General features: G+C 42.2%; 1 protein-coding gene across 1 annotated transcript; it reads right to left on the bottom strand.

Annotated features, from left to right (window-relative positions):
• Positions 1-5,363: 5,363 nt before the first annotated feature.
• On the bottom strand, positions 5,364-5,915 carry TMEM217 (transmembrane protein 217). The gene has a single exon (XM_054980415.1). It carries the CDS (start codon positions 5,913-5,915, stop codon positions 5,364-5,366), a length of 552 nt encoding a protein of 183 aa, XP_054836390.1.
• Positions 5,916-16,191: the final 10,276 nt, after the last annotated feature.

Raw genomic sequence — 16,191 nt, 5'->3', positions numbered from 1 at the left:
TTTTCTATGTTAGATATTAAAAAGAAAAGGTGTACATCAGCTAAGTATACTAGGGCTTGCTTATTTCCCTTGCACTGCTTTGCACATGTGCATTGGCACTAATGTTATATAGTAAATCAGAACATGCACAGACTTCAGGTCTTAGGATCTTCACAGATACTTAAAGGCTTACGTTTTGAAGCTGTTCCCTTGTTTTTCCCGACACTGGTATACTTTTTTTTTTAGTATTCTCTTTCAAATTTTGGAGTTAGGAATGCTGGTACCCACATTCTAGTGCTCCATTCCTCTTCTCTCCACACACCAGTGCTTTCCTTCAGTCCTTGACTGAATCTGAAGGTTTCCTCAGACAGTTTCCAACCACACCCAACCAAGGATCTCTTCACTTTCCAGAGTTACCTCCCTGTTTGACTAGGTAGAGAAAATCTCCTCTCCTTAGAAGATATATTCCCTTCCTTTGGCCTATTTGGGAGCCTGCACCTACTTCCCAAACTTCCTGCCAACTTTCCCCAGTTCTCCTGTCAGTGTTAAAACTGCTGTCTTTGTTAGGACTCCATTCCTGAACTCTTCTCACTGGATCTCTCCCTGCTAGAACTGAAAACAGAGCCAACTCTTTCCAGCTCATGCTACCCAATCAGATGCCTTGGAGTAGCCTGTCGCTCAAAGCTCTGTGATTCTGCAAGGGGTTAACCCTTAATCGTCCTGCAGCAGTGTGTACAGCACTTCCAGGCTTTTTCAAACATGCGGTCAGTCACTGTATTGTTGGCTAAAAGTGAAGGCTAGGGGGAAAGAGGGTTTTTTTTACAGCTTTAAATTAGCTTGGAATTGCTGGTTCCAGTCTATGAGCTCTTCCCACCATTCCCTTAGCTGCAGCTCAAGAGGCAGAGGATTCCTCTCTCTCTTCCTCTTCCACTATGGCAGTGGTAGCAGCAATGGTAGGGATACTAATCTCAGGCCTAGCATGTGGAATGGTGCTAAAGAGGCCAAATAGACATCCTTGTTTTTAAACAGTTGGCTATTAAAAAAATAAAGATGAGCCCATTTGGGCTCTGAATGTTGCTGTGGGGAGAGGAAGAGCTCCTGCCTCCTCCACCCTGAACATCTTTCCCTCACCAAAACAGTGCAAGGTGTACATGTGTGGAGTATTTTGGAATATTATATGCATATGGAGCAGCAAAAATTGGGAAATAACTCCCCCCAGCACTCTTTTGTTTCAGAAAACCAGCTTGGGAGATAGGGGCCCTCCCCCACCCCAGTGGTATTCTGAGCCCGACTGAGCTCTACTTTATTTTTAAATAGCCATTTCCTGCAGCTGTTGTGTGGCTGCAGTAACCCAGTTTGGATCTGGGAAACCCAAACCCAAATGTATTGTCGAAGGCTTTCACGGCCGGAGATCGATGGTTGTTGGGGGTTTTCCGGGCTGTATTGCCGTGGTCTTGGCATTGTAGTTCCTGACGTTTCGCCAGCAGCTGTGGCTGGCATCTTCAGAGGTGTAGCACCAAAAGACAGAGATCTCTCAGTGTCACAGTGTGGAAAAGATGTAGGTCATTTGTATCTACTCAGGAGGGGTGGGGTTGAGCTGAGTCATTCTGTAAGAGTTTCCCAGGGTGTGGAATGCTAATGGCGGGAGGCTTCACTGTATCCTGAGGAGGTTCTTTTGCATATGGATTGGTGCTTGATGTGCTAATCTTCTCTGCAGGGCTATTGTCGGGTGTGGAGTGTTTTGTTGGCCTGGTGTTTTTCAGAACTGGAGCCCATGCTCTGTTCATTCTTAAGGTTTCTTCTTTCCTGTTGAAGTTTTGCTTATGCTTGTGAATTTCAATGGCTTCCCTGTGCAGTCTGACAAAGTAGTTGGAAGTGTTGTCCAGTATTTTGGTGTCCTGGAATAAGATACTGTGCCCTGTTTGAGTTAGGCTATGTTCAGCCACTGCTGATTTTTCAGGCTGTCCAAGTCTGCAGTGTCTTTCATGTTCTTTTATTCTTGTCTGGATGCTACGCTATTCTTGTCTGGATGCTACCACAAAGCGTAGCATCCAGACAAGAATGAACCTTAAGAATGAACCTTAAGAATGAACAGAGCATGGGCTCCAGTTCTGAAAAACACCAGGCCAACAAAACACTCCACACCCGACAATAGCCCTGCAGAGAAGATTAGCACATCAAGCACCAATCCATATGCAAAAGAACCTCCTCAGGATACAGTGAAGCCTCCCGCCATTAGCATTCCACACCCTGGGAAACTCTTACAGAATGACTCAGCTCAACCCCACCCCTCCTGAGTAGATACAAATGACCTACATCTTTTCCACACTGTGACACTGAGAGATCTCTGTCTTTTGGTGCTACACCTCTGAAGATGCCAGCCACAGCTGCTGGCGAAACGTCAGGAACTACAATGCCAAGACCACGGCAATACAGCCCGGAAAACCCCCAACAACCACCAAACTCAAATCTTTAAAAACAAGTGTGTTTAGTTTGGCCTTTATTTCAGGAACTGTGATAACAGGTAATTTCCCCAAGGCAGCTGCAGTGCTAAAGTTACAACATAGGTATTATGGAGTAGGGAGTGGGGGAGAGCCCTTCTCCCCTGCCAAAGTGCGGGGGTGGGGGGAGCTAGTGCTGGGATAGCCATTGACACAATGGCAGCCTGGTATGTGATTGGACTGAAGGGAGGAACGTTTCCTTGATTCAGAGCTACAGAAGAACCCCAGGAGTTATAACATTCACTTTATATTGAAAGTGAGCAATATCTTAATTTTTATGTAGCTGCATCATGAGGCTAACTCACTGTTCAGAGTTGGTGCCAGAAGCAGAAAAATATTTGATTAATAGAATGGTTGAGGCTAGACCTTTGGTTTGTGCAGACTTGCACCTAATTTTCTCCTATTTATTAATACTTCTACCTGGTTGCTGGTGATTACCTCTGAATTCAGAGCTGTTGTGGACGGCTATTAACCTGACTTGCAATGGTGCATTTAGGTCATTTTAGAGTCTGCGCTGAATGGTCTTTAGATAGTAATGCCTATTTCAGCATGCTTTTGAGCCCTTCTAGCCAAGCCTGGGTACTGGACTTCTTCCCCTATGTCTGGTCCTGATGGCACCACAGCTAGTTTGACTTAATGTCTACAATAGTCAAGCGTGCATACATGTCTAGGGTCTACTCCATCAATGTTAAGAGAATTCCTTGTGCTGAACAAACTAATCGTGTGCTTGTCAGGCTTGCACAATTTGTGCCTCAGCATGTTGAATGTAGCCGTTTGGCAACGGTCAGCAGTCAATCACAATAAAGTGCAAATGTGAGGGAGGGAGGTGTTTTCGAGTGTCTGCCAGACTACAAAACATAGCTGGGGAGCTATTTTCATTTTGCTGGGTCATATTGCGCAGGCCTGGACTAAAATGCTGACAGAACACTGGCAGTAGCTGTGGGTCTGAAGACCTATCATTACCAATACTTGTATCCATCCCTTGTTCCCACGAGTTGGATGCTTTCTGCTGATTGGTAAGTTCAGGTAAGACACTTTGTACAGAAGAAACTTTATTCCATTGTTTTCATGAAACACAGCTTGATTTCACAATACACAGTTACTGGTTATTTTATAGCCAATTTGTGTCAAGGCTTGTACACATTCTCCTGAGTGTCATACCACACTGAAAACAAATATATCAAGAATAGCTGATGATACAAATTCATGCAGTATCAACATCTGCAAACTTGTTTCCATATCTGGTTTAGCAGCTGAAAGAACAGTGGACTCTGGCTCAGTTCAGATGTTACAAGCCGGAGTTCCTATGTGATAGGTACAAATCTGGTTAATTGTTGAGCTTACACACACACTCTCCTCCCCCCTCATACAGTGTAGAGATACTGATGGAATTCTTCAGTTATTACTAGTTAATCATAAAATCCAAATAGAGGCGACTGGTTACTTTCTTTCCAGGTAACTGGGATTCTTAACCAAGTTAAACTGTGGCTATGAATCCTATTCCACAGAATGAAACTAACATCAGATAGTTAAGCCATCCTACATTTAGACATCCTGACAAATCAGAGTTAGTTGAAAAAATCAATTTTCAGTCTTGGTGTCCCACACAAGAGAAAGAGAGGAGGGAGTGAACATATGACCCCGACTATTATCCAGGTTTGTGCCAGTCACAAAAACTTTGACTTGTTTTAAGATGGTTGAATTGAGAGGTGTTACCTTGCTTTTTCACTAGTTTCTGTCCTCTGAAGCATGAAGGTTCCAGTATTATTTCTCAATATTTAACAATAGGTAAGAGAAGATCTGAATTCTGGAATGTAATACTTACGTTTCTTAGATTTAGAAGACCCATGGGTAAAAATGCAATTTGGTCTGCATTGTATTGCCATGGCCTACAGCACAGTTAAATATATACTGATTACATTGTTGAAGAATGTGCATTTGAACTATTGAAACTACATGTTAATTCAGCAAACATGCAACCTCACGTTTGCCAAATAACTTGAATTACTGGGGGCATTTATAGGGGGGAAGTAGAGGAAACAGGAGTGCTGCTTCTCCCATGAAATCCTTCACCTAGACCATTTTCTTCACTTCAGTCCTGCTAATGAAATAAGCATGTGAGAAAGAGTAACTGGGGGGTAACTGAAAGGATTAGCATCTCTTTCCTAACACCTCCGTGTCCCCTGCCAGTTCCCCTCACGCATGCATCTTATTCAGTTCACACAGATGGAATTTGTTTTGCTGGTATAACACACAGTTCCTGCCTAAGAAAGAGAAAACATGCTATGTCCTCTTTCAAATTAGCATCCAGTAATAAAAAATCTTGGTATTTGATGCATATGAGCATCCAGGTATGAGCATCCAATCTCACCTGTACTATATAATCCCACTCTATCAGAGGCATGGAACTGTGATATGTTTGCATCTGGTAATATGGTTGGCTTAGAAACAGAACCATCCCTCTGCCCTAATATTTTAGTTTTCATGCCCTGTGACTTAATGAAAAACAGGAGCCTGAGGGAAAAAAGTGCAAATAAAACTGACTAGAGATTTATGTTAATTTAGAACAAGTAGTCAATCTGAAAATAAAGCAGTGACAGCAAATTAAACCACATTAAATACCTCTTGGGATGCATGTCTGTGTACCCAGTTTGTACAACTTATGGCTCACCAACCCAAATGCTAGCCCGTTGGCCATATATTGTAGTCTTTCAGATGCTTAACTCCCCCTGCCATTTTCTTCAAAGCCACAGTTGGCAGAAACAGGAGGTCAATTAAATACCTAGGGTGGACAGCAGAACATGGTTGGTGAGCTGTGTATTGTTTGATAGGTCATGACTTGTGTAAGCCTAATGTACACCAATGCACAGAATCTGTCAGCTTTCACTGGATTTTCCTGCTCATCCCCAACCTATACTTGGGAGGTTCTGGCACATGCTTAGACAAACGCCTTATCTTCAGTGACATTCGCCCTTTGCTTCTGCTTTCAAGAATCATCAGTGTATAAATTACAATATAGGAAAGCCAAAAACAGTCTACAAGCAACCGGCAGACCAGCCCAAACCATTCCAAAGGATGTACAGAAAGGGGGGTATTATATGCAGTTGTGAAAATCAGAATTAAAATAGTGAAGTTGGCTAGGTCATAGAATATTATCCAAACAATGTAGGCTATCATGCCTTTTGTGTTTCGATTCCAAACAGAATAGATGAGAAGAAAACATATAGGATAACTTAAACCAGCCAGGAGAAGTGCTGCGTAATAGTAATATATGATTAGGTCATCATCACTTTGCAGGCACTCCTTCGCACGATCTAGGTGAGCCGTCTCGAAGATAATATACATATTGGTCATTAGAATCATGTAGATACCAGCTACAATAGACCCTGTTTTTGGCAACATGCCACAGTAGCCACTTGCACAGAAGATGATCATTCTGCCTTCTTCAATAGTACCTTGTAAAACAAAGACAACTAATTCAGACCAACAGGTTATGAAAAATGTTTTTATCTGCAAAGATAGCCCCCCAAATAAACTTAAACATATTTTAGAATAAGAGATGAACTGTTCAAGGAGAAGTACCACAATTTACCAAGGGGGTTGTCAGTCAAATTGTGTTTTATAGCATGACTGGATGGATCCCAAGTGTTTCATACAGTGAATGAGCACATATAGGAGGCAGTATCTTCCCATCAAAAGATAACCCTATTTCAATCAGCAGGAGGCCTGCTGTGTATTGAGAGCCGAGGGAGCATTTCCTACTCCCCCCCCGCCCCCAGTCCACTGTATATTTTTGATTTTGCCACCACCCAAACTGATTTCAGTCCTTCTCTTTATCAGCAGTTTGGAGCACTGGTGAAGATATGTATGCGTGTGCTGACTTACTCCAAACTCAGCCAGGGGTTTGTAGCATGAAAATGAATGAAACAGGTATACAGGGAGGCTCTTTAACCATAGTCTGATTTCTTTAAAAGAGAAAGATTTTTATTCATGCTGGGTGCTTCTGAAAGTTCTGTTTCATGAACGAAAGTGACTTTCCATGAAGTCAGTGTACCAAACCTCTCAAAGAACTCTGCTCCTTATTTCTGTCTGGTATCCAGGACTACTCCTTGGCTTCAGTCTTGTTTATCACTAGCTGAGAAGTGCTTGTAGAAGTAAACTTTCTGACCTTCCTGCTGTAACATGCTGTGCTCCCCTGAAATCATGTTCCCAGGGGTTGGTTCCATGGAAACAACATTAGGAGAAAAATTGGGGTCTGCAGTAGGAACAGGAACTGGCAAAAAAACCACACCTATCTTTCCTCTTCCACTGGCAGAAAACATAGGGTAAAATCATAGAATCATAGAGTTGGAAGGGGCCATACAGACCATCTAGTCCAACCCCCTGCCCAGTGCAGAATCAGCCTAAAGCGTCTCTGACAAGTATTCATCCAGCCTCTTCTTGAAAACTGCCAGTGAGGGGGAGCTCACCACCTCCCTAGGCAGCTGATTCCACTTTTGAACTACTCTGACCGTGAAAAAGTTTTTCCTAATATCCAGTTGGTACCTTTGTGCATGTAGTTTTGGCCCATTGCTTCGCGTCCTACTCTCTGCTGCCAACTGGAACAGCTCTTTGCCCTCCTCCAAATGACAGCCTTTCAAATATTTAAAGAGAGCAATCATGTCCCCCCTCAACCTCTTCTTCTCCAAACTAAACATCCCAAGGCCCTCAGCCTTTCCTCGTAGGGTTCAGTCTCCAGACCCCTGATCATCCTCGTCGCTCTCCTCTGCACCCTCTCGATTTTGTCCACATCCTTTTTGAAGTGAGGCCTCCAGAACTGCACACAATACTCCAGGTGTGGCCTGACCAAGGCAGTATAGAGAGGGGCTATGGCCTCCTGCGATTTCGATGCTATGGCCCCTTTGATACAACCCAGGATTGAATTAGCCTTTTTTGCCACCGCATCACACTGACTGTTCATATTCAGTTTACAGTCCACTCTTACCCCAAGATCCCTTTCACATATACTACTGCCCTTATCCCCCATCCAGTATTTGTGCTTCTCATTTTTGTGGCCGAGATGTAATACTGTGCACTTGTCTTTGTTGAATTGCATCCTATTCACAGCTGCCCAGTTCTCCAGAGTATTCAGGTCTTGTTGAATTTTAATTCTATCTTCTTCGGTGTTTGCTACCGCTCCCAATTTGGTATCATCAGCAAATTTAATGAGCAGCCCTTCCACTCCTCCATCCAGATCATTGAAAAAAATATTGAAAAGTACCAGGCCCAAAACCGAGCCCTGCGGCACCCCACTGGACACCTCCCTCCAATCTGATGAAATGCTGTTGACCACCACTCTTTGAGTGCGGTCCTCCAACCAGTTCCCTATCCACCGAACTGTCCTATAGTCTATTCCACAGTCTTCCAGTTTGCCCATCAGAATGTCATGGGGGACCTTATCAAAAGCTTTACTGAAATCCAGATAAATCACGTCAACAGAGTTCCCCCGATCCAGTAAGCTGGTCACTCGATCAAAGAAGGAAACCAGGTTTCCAGCAGCAGAAGGGGGAACAATTTTTGCCTGTTTCCCCTTCCATTTCAGACCCCCAGTTTTACCCCTCTGTAATTCCTGAGCATTCCCTGTCCCCTGGAGCAGCATTTGGGGTAGGTACAGTAGGAAAGAGTTTTGTTCTGCAAAAGTGCTTTCCATTGAAAGAAAATGATCTTGGGATTCAGCCTACACTTATGCTCCATGCCACTACTTCTGTTTAAGCTTATCTCCATTTGCTTAAATAATTTTGTTTGAAGAAAAGAGAATGGGTGGATTTATAGTTTATATCTATTTTGTGGATTTAGAGTTTATATTTTATTTGGTCTTATTAATAAAGAGTGTAATATCTCTTCTAATTTAGCTCTGAATGGCAATGATGTTACAATCATTTATGCATCTACTGAAACTTAGTACTGATAGTAGAAGTCAGTTAATGAAAGGGGATATAAACATTATTGTGTTTTACTGGCACAAGCCAACCATCTTGTGTTTCTACAGCTAGCACGAAAATGCTTCTGCCTGTTGCCTAAAAGTCTCCAGAACAGAGAGAGATCTGCATTGGACTGAGATTTTAGAGACCTAAAACCTTTGCTTTATAAAAGGAAGAACTGCTCTAAGGCAGCATGGGAATTTCTTGGAAGATTCAAGTGTCTCAAGGATTTTATCTAGCTCCACTTTACATACATACATACATAGGTCCCCTTCCCTTATGTTTACCAATTGGTTTAATGGCTATTGAATAAATGGCCTGTTCTACAAGGGCTTGAAGCATGGTCCTCTGGAGAACTGCACTGTTTTCTCTTCATCATTCTGTAAATCCTAGATAGTTTCCAACAGTGCTATCTTCTAAGCCCACTGATTTAAATGAGCTTAGAAAAATACAAGTGGGAGGGACCCGCAAAGACTTGTGGAGGAATCTCATTTCCCCCTCCCCTCCCACGTCATCTTTTTCTTCACTGCCTCCCGTAGTCTCTCTCCTTTTTCTACTGCCTTCTCTCCCACTCATCTGTGTCTGCCCCTATCTTCACCTTTCCCCCTCCATCCCAGCAACCTCTCCTCTATGGCCCAGTAGTGTGGTGCTGGCTGAGCCAGGTCTAAGTTTCAGAATATTGGACCCTGGGGTCCAATTCTATGAGCCTCTGAAGAAGACACCTTCAGCCACTCTCCATTATTCCTTATGGGGGAAACTGTCTGGGGGCTGGGGTGGCATTTTTCAAGCAAACTCCACCAAAGTTGCAAGTAACCTACTCTCTAATCTACTCTGTTCTCTAAAGAACAACCAAGTTTCAAGAATATTGGGCCCTGGTGTTCAACTCTATGGGCCCCTGAAGGTGCCTCCAGCCACTGTTCATTGTTTCCTATGGGAAAAACATTTCCAAGCAGGCTCTCAGACAGAAACACACAGTCATTCTAAACATTACTTCTTTCACCAGTTTGCCACAAAGCCAACTCATGCTCCATGCAGTTACACAGCAGCTTTGGGGCACGGCTTATATTGGGAGAGCCTAAATGGGCTTGGAAAGCTGCTGCTGGGGGAAGGAGCTTCTTCCCCCACGCAAAAACAGTACAGGGGGGGAGAGTTTTCCCATTTCTGCTGCCACAAAATATCTCTATGTGGACCAGACAAAATGAGGAAAGTCTCTCTCCCTCCCCACTCTTTTTGCACAGGGGAAAAAAGCTTGGAAGAAAAGCAGGTGTTCTCCCTCCCAGTGGCAGCTTTCCAAGCCCATTTAGCCTCTCTTTTTTTAATATAAGCCATTCCCAAAAGCTGCTGTGTGATTGCATGGAGCACAGGTTGGTTCTGTGGAGAACTTGTGAAAGAAGTAATGTTTAGAGTGACCCACAGGGGCAAGACTGCCAGTGGCAAAAGGAATTCTCCCAAATGCAGCCTCCTCAGAGAAAGGCCAATAGGACCAAACTGAAGTCCCCCCAAAACCTAACTCCTCCCTGGATAAGCTGCCCCACCACTCTCCATTGTTTCCTGTAGGGGAAACATTTCCAAGCAAGGTCTCAAGCAGAAACATACAGGGGTAAGGCTGACAGTGGCCAAAAGCACACCCCCAAATGCAAGAGGAAGCCTAACAGAACCAAAATGAAGCAAAGGAATGGATGGAATCAGATTCTCAGATTTGATTTGGGAAAGCTGGATTTAGCCAGATCTGCAAAAATCCAGTTTTTTTCCCTGGATCCAGATTGCACGCTCTTACAGGATCTACAGGATTTTCACATTCTACAGGACAGGTCGTATGCTCTTATTTGCCTTCCTTTTTGTTTATTGTTTAGGTATTAGGTATTAAATTCAGCATTTTTACTCTGGGTATCTGTGTGTTTACTTTGTGTGTGTGCGTGTGCACGTGTGCACGTTCGGATTCTTGTATGCCTCTCACCATTCCACTCAATAAAGATTTTAATTTTATTCGGTCTTCTACATGTTTGTTTCTGGGAATCTCCTCACCCTGATATGAGGTGCTGCCCAGATCTGAGACCCTGGTATACATAGGCAGGCTCCCATAGTTTGCCCAGCTACATGTGTCTGTACTTGACACACTGAGAAGGGGGGCACTCCAATAGTGAAGGAGCAGACACGTGTAGACTACTCAGGTAACACCATCTTCACCTATATTTCTTAATTTATGTCATTTATATCAGCAGCTTACATCATTCTCCTTGCCTCCATATTGTCTTCCCAACAATCCTGAGAAGTAAGTTAGGCTGAATGTGTGTGTCTGAATCAAAATCACCCAATGAGCTTCCACAACAGAATGGTGATTCAAACCTGGTTCTCTCAGATCCTGTTCTTAAACTATAACCACTATATTATGCTGGCTTTTGTGTGTGTGTGTGGGCTTCTATAGCAAGCAGCCAGGCCTGGGCGCGTCATGCAAGTCAAGCAGCTTGCCTGGTGGTTACTTCTCGGCCTGGCCCAAATGAGTTCTCCCTCAAAGCTAAAACAGCTCTGGAATGGGCCCTGCCCCTCTGCCTTTTACAGACAAGCCTGGAAAGCAAGCCTGGAATACTGGCTGAATTGTTATGGTCGCCTAGCAACTGCCACTAAGGACATATGGTTAAAGCTACAGGTGCTCCTTTTATATTTTAGTTTTTTTTAATGTATTTTTTTAAGATTTCAGATTTTTCTGCAAACCTGGGGCATTTTTCAGGTGTATAGAAAGAGCTGTCTTGTCTGTTCATGACGCCAATATCCAGATTTAAGTATCAGATCATGATACTTGGCTATTAGTATATAAGACAAGTATGCTTAGGATGGTTCTTAAAAATCATCTTGTAGGCAATGGTTTCAACAGAGATCTGCCTTGGATCAGGCTTTTAGAAACCTAAAACCATTGCTGTCTTTGGAAATGAGATGGAGCAACTAGGGCCAGTAGAAGCCCTAGCTTCTTGACTTTTAAAAACCTATTAGTTAGTAAAAGCTTTGTGAAATAACTTACAAAATACTATATAATCATATTAAGTCACATTAAAATTGTTTATTCTAAAACAGCAGCAATTCTAATGGTTCAGCAGTCAGCAAAATAAAACTGTTTTTCTTAGTAGCAGAAAGCAAGCAAGGAGGTGACTTGATGGGACATGACTTGCTTGAGGCCCTGCAGAGCTACTACCAGTTTGAGTAGATAATATGGACCTTGGTAGCTTCCACATGGGTTCATGATTTTGTGGTTTCCCCATTGCTGGTACAGCTTCAGATAAAGCACAGCAGCAATGGGGCTTCCACATGAAATGTTTCCCCAGTTTCCCTGCATCAGTCCCCCAGAAGTAGCCACTTAGGGCTTTTTTTTTAAAAAAAAAATCTGCACTACCTTTCATTTAAAAAAGCAAATTTTTAGCCCTTTTCCTTGTGAAGATATGCCTTTTCCTTTATATCTCACAAGGGAAAGTGCTAGAGACCTACTTTTTAAAAAATGAAAGATGAGAATTGAGAGAACCTGCTACACCTATACAGCAATATAATGACATTCTAATGTTGATTTTTTTAAAAAATAAAAAGTCCTATCAATGGCTGCTGCAGGATCAGGGAAAACAACTGCTATGTGGGGCAGAAAATACAAATTTTCCCACCTGCACAGCAGCAATTTCTGTGATCTTTCACAAAACTTCAGAACAAAGCAATTACACAGAAGTGTGGAGAAAAGCCAGAGAAACCACTAGAGGTGCACAAATGCACCACAATGCTGTGGGGAACTGTGAAAAAAAATTGCTTCATAACAGCACTGAACTTGTGGAAATGGCCCTTGATAGGCTAATTGGACTGACTTAGTAGAAGGCAGCTTTGTGATTTCTCGAGTCAGGAAATTTCACTGCACTCTTAACATGAACCAGAAACAAAGATCATTTTAGCCTAGGCTATCAAAACGCTATGGTATGTATGCAAATACCTTTACATTCTCTGTATATGAAGGCTTGTTCAAGACATTCTGAAGCAAACAAGAACTCAAGGCTATTCAGTTCCTCCCTCTGACAGGGAGGGCGGTCTAGAAATGTGATTAAATAAATACAACAAATAAAAACAACTGCCAGAACTGATACTGTGTATATTGCCATAAATCATGAAAATATCTTTCAGTTTTGCTGTGTCCTAAGTTCTTATGGTTGGGCATTCTGCTTGGGGAAAAAGCAGCACAGAGGATTAGGTTCTTTTTCTTCATTTTTAATCTGCTTCTGAATTTAAAAACTGACTGGCCTTCAAATTACATTCACTGTAGCAATGCAAGAAATGCAGCCACAACAAAAGAAGTTACCTTGTTTCTGTCCACAGCAGAATTATATTGCCCTCTAGCGGAGACTCGTTCAACCCTCCATTCTGTTCATAGAAAACTTTGTGCATGATTTCTCAGGAGGGTTTCAGAACCAAAGGCATTTCCAGTCTCAAGCCATCCTAAGCCTGTGATTGTGCAGTGTATCAAACGTCTGTTTCAGCTGAAAAATAGAGGAATAGTAGCTAGACAAATGAATGCTTGTAGGGCCATAGTAAAGTGCAGATCAGATACACAGTGTCTGAAACAGAACTGATCTCAAGCAAATCCCTAGTGCGTACATGGCCTAAGTACCCTGCGCAGTTTCCATTTCAGCCTGGATCATAACATTAAGCAGTGTATATAATTTGGTCACAAAGTGGTAGCTGTACTATATAAATCTACTCTTTCAATATGCTGAATGTTTCTTTAGATAATTAAGTTAAATTATAGGATCTTTGGGTCAGGCACCATACAATTGTGCTCTTGTATACTATCCAACTATAAGCACAAGACTGTGGTCCATCTTAAGGGAAAAATGTAATTTGCCTTCTTGAAAATCGAAGTGCAAGTGGCCTGCGCTAATGCCAATCATTTTACTCCTCCAAGCAAAAGGCTGGATTTGAGTCCAGTGGCACCTCAGAGACCAACAAGATTTTCAGAGTGTAAGCTTTTGAGTTACAGCTCTCTTCTTCAGACAAGAGTAGAAATGGAGATCCCTGAGCCTTTATATCCCAGCCAAAGGTGGGTGGGTGTTATAAGTGAGAGCATCAGGATGTAAAGGTACAATGCATCTTGATTAAATGGAAAGAGTGTAGCAAAGGAAGATGTCATGATGTAAAGGCCCAATGCAACTTGATTAGAGCAGAAATTAGCATCTGTAGTGAGATAAGAATCCTAAGATTCTATTCAGCCCTGAGGGGTGGGTGCGTGGGTTCAATTGTCCTGAACTTGTGAAAGAACTCCATTTCAGCAATCTCATGTTGTAATCTCCTCTTGAAGTTTCTCTGTTTGAGGACAGTTATTTTTAGGTCAGCAATGGAATGTCCTGGAAGATTAAAATCCTTTCCCAGTGTTGTGATTTCTAATGTCAGATTTATGTTGATTTAGTTTTTTGCATAGGGACTGACCAGTTTGTCCAATATAGCGAGTCGAATTGCTGACACTTGATAACATAATATTGGAAGCTGAACACATGAATGAACCTGAGATGATGTAACTGGTGTTGTTAGGTCCACAGATCATGCTGTCAGAGTAAATATGGGGACAGAATTGGCATCTTGGTTTATTACAGGATCTGGGGTGGGGAGAGGTAGAAAACAAGCCTCCTGTCTTCTCTTAAAAGAAGCTATATTGGGCAAGCCTACACAGCATACTACAATATTTTGTTGTGGATTTCAGCTTGTTTTCTTTAACAGCAAACTTCATAGACAAGAGCCAATTCCAAAGGAAATAAAGCAGTTCCACTTGTAAACTAGGATTTTGGCAAATTTGGAGGACTCCTTAGATATGGAGGAATTATATTAGCTTGTAAATTGAAAAAAAGCACCCTTGCCCACCAAAATAGACTAATCAGGACTAAGCATGCTCACTGCCCTTGAAATGTTGAGGAAAAGGTAAAGAAAACTAAGAAAAATGAATTGGCCTGCTGAAGACTATAGGAGGCTATAATTCCTGAACAGAAAGGTTGAAGGAGGTGGAATTTTCAAATTGTTCCTTTCTCCTACCGCAATTCTTTGTAAGCCTCCAATTTGTTTTCACAGTAACCTGCAGTATTTACAGGCTAATCTTATACCGAGTGTTGGACATATACCACTAGCATTATAACTATAATTTAAACATAGGTCTTTATATGAAGCCATGCAATCTGGAAGTGGAGATCTGTCAGGAAAGAGGAAGCCCAGGGAAGGGGAAGCAAGTGACAGAATAGTGGATCTGTCCGATCTTAAAGAAGATTAGTAAGGTCAAGTCAGGGATATGGATGTTTGTAAATGCGTTCCACTGTTGTTCTTGCTAGCTTACAAGCTCACAACCCTCTGCACAGGGTTCAAGTCTGGGAATTATTTTGTCTTTGATTGCTCTTCTTGAATCATCTATCAGACTGTACTACCTGCACTAATTTTGGATGATGGTAAATCAGACTCATTTGTCTTACATTAGACCCGTACAAACTATCATAATTCCCCTTTCTTACAATTTGTATCTGCACATTAAAATGTCAATATTGATTTGAGTAGCTTATCTTGCAAGTTCCTATGGTTAATTGCTGCCAAAATTAAAACCCATACTTCATCTTTCCTCTAATATAACTCCTCTGTTCATGTCCCCCCCTTAGTTCTCTGTTTAATCAACAGAGTAGTATCATAAAACCAGAACTGTGTTTGTAACACATTTTCTGTGAAGGAGGATGGAAGGAGCAATGAAACAAGAAGGTCTACGCACTGAGCTGTATATATTTTGCCATTCAGTGCACCTAATCTAGCCATATGGAAAACATGAGACTGTCAGCACTAGCTTTCTGACATAAACGTCAGTTTGAGGCACATTGCTTTTGCCCTTCATGCACTCTCATCACATGACTCTCATTTGTACTACTTTTATTGACAACAAACAGTACCATCCTAAGAAGAGTTATTCCAGTCTAAGCCTACTGATTTCAATGGGCTTCTGATTTCAATGGAGTAACTCTTCTTAGGACAGCACTGGTAGGCAATTTAGTAGAGATATAGTTTAGTATTTTGTAAAAAAACCCACCCCACTCTAAAACACAGAAGGGGCAAATTTCCATATTTCATTTTATGGTATTGCAAAAAAGTATATGGAAAGCATATGGATCTACTGCCACGAGAAATCATTGTCCTTGTCCAAATGTTCATTTGCTAAAAAGATGCAAATGAAGGGCATCAGATCTGAGAGGGACAGAAAAGAAGTACTTCTTCACTCAAAGAGTAGTTAAAATGTAGAATTCACTGCCAGTGGAGTAGTGGGAGTCATTAGCATAGACAGCTTTAAAAGGAGATTGGACAGATTTATGGAGGACAGATTCATCAATGGCTATTAGCATGATGACTAAATGGAACCTCCACAGTCAGAAGCAGTAAGCCTCTGTCTACAGTGCTAGAAGGCAACTTCAGGGGAAGATGTTGGCATCTGTACTCTGTTTGACAGCCCTCCAGGGCAACTGATTGGCCACTGTGTGAAACAGGATGCTGGACGAGATGGACTGCTGGTCTAGTCCAGCAGGACTCCTCTCATGTTTAGGCTTTACTTCTCCAAGTATTTTGTCCGCATCCTCAGGTTCAATTAACTGAAAGATATCTGTATAAATCTGACAATTGGAAACATCATCTTGGATTGCAGCTGTTTTTCAAGTCACTGACCTGGTATTCAACATAACTGTTCGACTGACAGTTGATCAGGAGAAGGAGAAGGC

The sequence above is a fragment of the Eublepharis macularius genome, chromosome 5, assembly GCF_028583425.1.
Source record: "Eublepharis macularius isolate TG4126 chromosome 5, MPM_Emac_v1.0, whole genome shotgun sequence".
In the NCBI taxonomy this organism is placed as follows: domain Eukaryota; kingdom Metazoa; phylum Chordata; class Lepidosauria; order Squamata; family Eublepharidae; genus Eublepharis; species Eublepharis macularius.
Note: the sequence above shows the minus strand (reverse complement) of the source record. Positions and strands in the feature narration are given on the sequence as shown.